At 34.8% G+C, this 6,969-nt stretch overlaps 1 protein-coding gene across 1 annotated transcript; it reads right to left on the bottom strand.

Moving 5' to 3' along the window:
* Positions 1 to 5,839: 5,839 nt before the first annotated feature.
* Positions 5,840 to 6,517, bottom strand: LOC123562263 (uncharacterized). The gene has a single exon (XM_045354910.2). The coding sequence runs from the start codon at positions 6,515 to 6,517 to the stop codon at positions 5,840 to 5,842; it is 678 nt and encodes a 225-aa protein (XP_045210845.2).
* Between the last annotated feature and the right edge of the window lie 452 nt (positions 6,518 to 6,969).

Raw genomic sequence — 6,969 nt, 5'->3', positions numbered from 1 at the left:
AAACACCGAACAATTATAATAAATGTATGAACAATAACTTTAATCGAAGATATTTACAAAAACAATGCAGTGTATATGTAAATACACCTTGGTGAAGCCATTTAGATTTATCAACATTATCATATAGCGCTACTTTTCTTACCAATCTCTTGTTAAATCATTTTATGCTATAAAATAGCAAAATATTCTCTAAGATAGGACCTTCGCGTAAGTCCTTAAACAATTGTCTAGCAGTTAGGCCTAAAACAATTTCTTATCAGACCTTGCATCATGTCATTTTTGCTTTTTTCACTCTCAGCCATGTGACTTAATATCATTTGCAGATATTTTTGTTTGTCATCATCTTCATGTTTGTTTACAGGACTAGGTACCTTTGCGTGTCTTGTAACATTTTCAATAACCATGTTACTTTGATTATTTTAAGACTCGTTTGACAAAAACTGTGTATCCATTTCATCTGTCTCTATGGACTGATCAGAATGCGAAGCATCAGATTCCATACGGGATTCATTATCAAGGTGATTGTTTTCTTCTGTATTGTTACCTATACTAGCCGAACTTTCGCCAGTATTGCTTGCTTTTTGGTTCATTTTGTTCCCTACTCTGTTCTCTCAAATGTTTTCTTAACTGAGCTAAAGGAATGTTATCTTCTGAGGAAGAATTTTCGAGTTCTTGACGGACCCTATTTGTGCTTTTAGGCATTTTAACTTTTCGGATTTTGTTTGATATTTCAGTATCAGAAACATCAGATTCATCATTACTGCTTGAGCTAGAATCCTCAGGAGGTAATACATAATTAACCCTTCGTCTTGGATAACCTTTAACAGCTTTGTAATGTCAGCAAGCCTAATCTGATCCGCATATACTTGAACAACTGAGTTGTCAAGCTGGTTCTTAATAAGGTATGTGACTAGACCTTTTTGTCCAAGAATTCTGTAATGCGATTTCCAGCGATCTTCAAGCTTGTTTTTTCTTTGATAGTTCTTATAATAGACAGGATCATTTATTTCGAACTTTATGACTTTTGCTTTTTTGTGTACTTGTGCCTTATGTTTTCGTTTCGAGCGTTTTAAATGTCTGTAAGCAGTAAGGAAACTTGAATGTTGTTCTTGAAGAACTATCTTGTGAAGCTCTTCACCATGGTATTTAGCTCTAGGCTTTAGCAAATTATCAATAGGTAAAATCGGGTCTCGTTGTAGACTAAATAGAAAGGTGTAAACTTTGAACTTGAAGAAATACTGTGACGTATACCTGCTAAAGACATATTAAGATGAAGATCCCATTCACGTGTATTACCTTGAACTCTTTTTTGCTAAAATATCATGTAGAACTCTGTGCATTCGTTCTTCCTTTGCATTACTTTCTGGGTGTTATGCTGTACATGATACATTGTCAATGTTTAATTCTTTCAGAACTTCCCTAAAGGCAGAACTCGTAAATTCTGACCCTCGGTCATGAATTATCTGGAGAGGACATCCATATCTAGGATATATCTCATTCAAAAGTAAGTCTATTACTGTATCTGTACTTTTATCAGGAGCTGCGAAAGCTTCTGGAAAACCACTGAACATGTCAACAAAACAAATGATGTAACGATTGCCACTAAGTGTTTTCTCATAAGGACCACATATGTCTATTGAAACAATAGCAAATGGAAATGGTGCAATATTTGTTTCTCTTAAGGGCGCTTTAACCTTTGTCAATTTCCTAGCTTGGCAATCAACACAAGTTGTTACATATCTATGAAGTTCTTTAAACATATTTGGCCAGTAGTACTTTGTTTTTATAGTTGCAAACATACGTTGTGTACCTGGGTGACCATTGTTGTGATATTCTTTATAATAATGATTTCAAATGATAGGAACATATAGTCTCATAACTGGTTCTTCATCTGGGTTTGAAATATAGTATAGAACATTGTCTACTTCTAAATACTTCTTGAATTCAGCCTTATTTGGGTCACCATGCTTAAGATGCATTTTCATCTGAACAATTGCAGGATCTTTATCTTGTTCTAATCTCATATCTAAATCTGCAAATGCTGGGACAGTTTCTACTAAAGAATCTTGTTTTTGATATTCTTTGTTAGCTACTTCTTTCGAGTTTAAGTTGTTAGAGTTTATAACATTTCTGCTTTTCACTGTATGTTTGTCAGAAATTTTGAAGGTATTGTCACTAACATCTGGTTCAATTTCTTGCTCACTTTCTGTTTGTTTATTTTCAGAATCTGGTGGTTGTGAAAAGAAATCAGCAATAACATTTGCTTTACCTGGAGGATACTCTATCTTACAGTTGTAACTACAACTAGACAATGCCCATAACTGAATTTTCTTGTTTTGCATTGGACTTTTTAATAAATACTGGAGCGGAGAATGGTCGCATTTGATTATAAATTCAGCATTGTGTAAAAAGAAATCTAGACGTTGCAAAGAATAAAAAATGGCGTACGCCTCCTTCTCAATAGTGCTGTATTTCTTTTGTGTTTCACTTAGTTTATGAGACAGAAAATATATAGGTCTTTCTTTATTGTCATCTGATTCTGGTGAATTACACGCTTGAGTTAAGCACGCTGCCACAGGACTATCGCTGGCATCGGTGTACAATGTATACGGCTTGTTTGGATCTGGGTAGAACAAGAAAGCGATACCTGTTAATTGTTCTTTAATTTTCTCAAAAATTTTCTGACATTCTTCTGTCCATATAAATGGAGACTTTTTCCTTGTTAGGTTTATAAGAGGTTCTGCTATTTCTGAAAATGAGGGGATGAACCGACGATAAAATGAGGATGCCCCGATTATTTTTCGAACTTCACGCACATTTTTTGGAACCGGAAGTGACCTAATAGCTTTAACTTTATAAGGGTTTGGTCTGATGCCATCTATGACAAAACCTAAGTATCCGGTTGTAGGCTGCATGAATTGATACTTTTTCAACTTATTTAAGTTTATGCTCTCTTAACCTTTGAAAATTTACAGATTCACAGTTCTACAATACGTTTTTTTTGGGGGGTTTTTTTGACAGAATATACTGTGTTGTATAGAGTGTTTTGTTTTAGAATTATGTATACATAGCAAACTCAATATATTCTACAACAAACATATCGACCTTTTATAAGAAACAAGTGATATATTTATACAGTTCATCAACTTCCTGTTGAAACATGGAAACAATTAACGTATACAGTTTCTCTTCTTTTTTTTTCAAATTTTTAAGATTCAAGCAGTTTTGTAAAACATCTTTGTTTATACATCCATTCTATTTCTTCAAATCAAAATAGTCTTGTTCAATAGTAGCCCAAGTATCAACCGATTCACCAGATACAATAGTTTTTTGGTATATGTGCAAGTATGTATCTGATACACAGTTTTCAGTCTTGAGTGTTCCATGTCCATGGTTGGGTGGTCAACACTATCCTTGTCATCAGTGTCAGAAATAACAACAATGTCTCTTTGATGATTATTTAGGTCATTTCTTACAGCATCGTCATCTTCTCCAGCATCCGAAACATTACTGTTGTTATAGAAATGATTATATAAGTCATCTTGGTTACCATCTTCATTCTCAACAACGATATTGTTGTCTTACATATCATTGTAAGCATAAAATTGATCATAGAAATGGTCACTCAAAGTTTCATTTACGTCTTCTGTGTCAGCTAAAACCATAGATCCAACGTCAGAATTTTCAAAGTCGCAAGAAGTCTCCATGATATCGCTTTCAGCATCGAAATTTTCATTATCAGTAACATCAAAAGAATTTTCTGCAACTTCGCCATCAGCATAATCAACAATAGAAACACTATCAGAAATAAATTTATCAGCTTCTCCATCAATGTTTTCAGCATCTGTATCACAATCAGAAGAAATGTTTTCAGTTCTGCTATGAATATTATCTGCATCAGTTTTACTATCAAAAAAACATTCCACCGCTTCCCTCACAACAATACCTGCACACGTATCACCATCGGACGGAATTTCACCGGCTCCACTAACAACTTTGTCAGCACTATCAGATGGAATTTCACCAGCTTCACTAATAACTTTACCAACATCATAATCACTGACAACATCAGACGACATTTTAACAGTTTCGCAATCGACAATATTAACACCACTTTCATTTTCAACATCCGACTGCATTTTCATAGTTTCATTTTTAGACATTTCACTCTCCTCATAATTTTCATCATTAGCATGGTTTATAACATCCTGAAGATTTGTATCGAATCCTAAAGCTAAATCTTCTTTCACGTGCTTTGAAGCGTTCCCTTCAGGTTTTATGTCCAATTCTGAAGAACTGATGTCCTCTAATGCATCAAGTCTATCCAAAAAATCCTCATCACTGCTGATATTTTCATAAGGGCATGTATTCATTGTTGAAGAAGAAGGTTTAACCTTATTCTTACTGGAATTTTGGACTGAAGTAACTTTCGAACGCGAAGCTGAATTAGAAACACTGTATGATATCTCACGTGCTTCAAATTTCCCAATGTCATGATATTACATCAAATGGGCACGTAAATATACTCTTCTTATCAGTTTTGCTGTGCATTCAGCCATTGGGCACAAAAAGGAGCTCCATTCTTCATGCTTTTCTCGAATATGTCGCACTAAATTTCTTTTAAATTTGTAAGTCCTCTGACATGTATCACACTGAAACATTTTGATTTTTCATATAAAAATGAAACTTCCAGCGATTTGTTCTCAATGAAAACTACACGGGTAATGACAATCCAAGCTTTGTGTCTAACTCATGATTTGCACGAAGTTCGTGAGAATATTGCTTCTTAATTGTATTGCTCCGGTAGATAAATTTAGTCACGTGGTTTACTGAACTATTTGCTCCGGTACACTCAGTATATTCACGCCTGAAAAAATCACGTGATATACAAACTTTACTTGACCATTAAATTTCAAATCCCTTCATATTTTGAAATATATTTATCATTCAAATTAATAGAAAAACTTATTATTATTTTTAAAAAACAACAAACTTGTATTTCACATTATGTGACACTCCCTTCAACAAAATAAATCTGTTTTAAACACTTAACATCTATGTCCACATTATATTTTATATACAAACTACTTTACTTGCATACTATTCACGACTACGCAAACTCTTCCGATTCATACAGATATATTTTGATTTTTTGCTTTGCGCGCATTGCAGCAGATCTTGAAGTGGACCTTTTTTGACTTTCAATTTGCTGCTTTTTTCTGCAAACTGATTTTTTCTCAGAAGAAGACACTTTCGATAAAATTTCATCAGATGTTTCTATATGATACAGTAGACACAAAGGACGTCTGAATATACGTCCAGATGACAACTGTATTTTCGCTGAACGAATATAACCATCAGCACTATGTACTACCTCGATTATTTTCTCTAGCTTCCAGCTACCCCTTGGTACATTATCCTTGATTTGTACTACATCACCAACGTGAACATTAAATTTTGATTGGTGTTTTCCGTGTTTTAACATAGACTGTCCTTTCACGTAGACTTAGTAAATAGTCATCGCGCCAAATTTTCCAGAAATTGTCTAACAGTTTTTGTCCTTTCTTCAAAATTTGTAGTAATCTTTCTGCTGAACTCACCGTTATTTTAAAGTTAGGGTCATTTTCAGATAACTCACATTCCGGAATTCCTGTTTTTGGATTTAGGCAAGTAAAATGAGCTGGGGTGAGAGCCAAATTTGAATTTATATCGTCTCCGACATATACTAAAGGACGACAATTCACGACGGCCTCAGCTTCTTTAAGTACCGTATGAAATTGGTCACTGCTCAGCAATCTTTTACCAACTGATTTTCTTAGAGATCTCTTAATAAGGCCAACTAAGCGTTCATAAAGCCGCCCATCCATGGAGCAACTTTCACTATGAAATGCCACTTTATTCCTTCATTTGAACAGTAGTTCTGAATATCATCACTTCTCAAAACTTTGTTCCACACTAATTCAGTTGTTTGACTTGTTACTTTGAAATGTAGTGCATTATCGCAAACAATTTCATTTGGTTTCCCTCTGCAAGCAATAAACCGTGTAAAAGGAGAAGATAAGGAAACACGTGAACGTGGCAATGGAGCCATTGGAGGCATTTTGTATGGTCCTCCTTCTGTTCGTCGACAAACTAAACACATATTAAGAACTCTTTTTAATGTTGCTCTACCATGTGGTATCCAATAACTGTTCCTTATCCTACTTAATGTCTGAGACACACCACTGTGCATCATTTGTTTATGCTCCCGTTCAATTACCAAATTGGTGAACCTATCATTTCGTGGTAGGAGTAATGGAGACCGTGCAGATTCAGTTAATTCAGCGTTTTCAAGACGACCTTTGCATCGTAGTAGACCGTTGCTATCAATGTAAATACCAAGCTGAAACTGTAAATTGTTCTTCTTCTTTTCGGCAATTGACTCAAATACGTCACTAAATTTGTTTCTTTGAACATGCGAAATCCACATTTTTTCAGAATCTTCGAGTTCTTGTGGTGTCAAAACATTTGAAGACATTGTTTCACCTTTGAGTTTCCTGACAAATCGTATGACAAGTGCTGTAACTCTTATGAGCTTTCTTAATGAAGAGAATTTATCACAATCAATTTCAAATGGAGCCGTCATATGAACATTCTCAGACTCTGTTGACAAACTTACATTTTCTTGGAGCTTGTCACATCTTACTTCAGCGTTGAATTTATTCTAAGAATCATCATCTTCTGACAAGGTTGTCTCATTTATTGGCCACTCACAAAAGTCTTTTAGGAACCAAGTAGGACCGTGCCACCATAACTGTGAGTTAACTATTGTTTCCACTGAGCATCCACGACTACCTAGATCAGCTGGGTTGTTCTTTGATTTAACATAATGGAATTCAATATCTTGATGGCTTTTAATTTCAAGGACTCTGTTGCTAACAAATACGCAAAGCCTTTTCGTTGATTGTATCCATTTCAGTGTACATTGTG

The sequence above is a fragment of the Mercenaria mercenaria genome, chromosome 2, assembly GCF_021730395.1.
Source record: "Mercenaria mercenaria strain notata chromosome 2, MADL_Memer_1, whole genome shotgun sequence".
NCBI lineage: Eukaryota > Metazoa > Mollusca > Bivalvia > Venerida > Veneridae > Mercenaria > Mercenaria mercenaria.
The sequence above is the reverse complement of the archived record's forward strand: the minus strand, read 5'-3'. Positions and strand labels throughout refer to the sequence as shown.

Bases quoted from the DNA above. Each gene is read 5' to 3' on its own strand.
- LOC123562263 (XM_045354910.2), bottom strand. From the start codon at position 6,517: ATGTCTTCAAATGTTTTGACACCACAAGAACTCGAAGATTCTGAAAAA.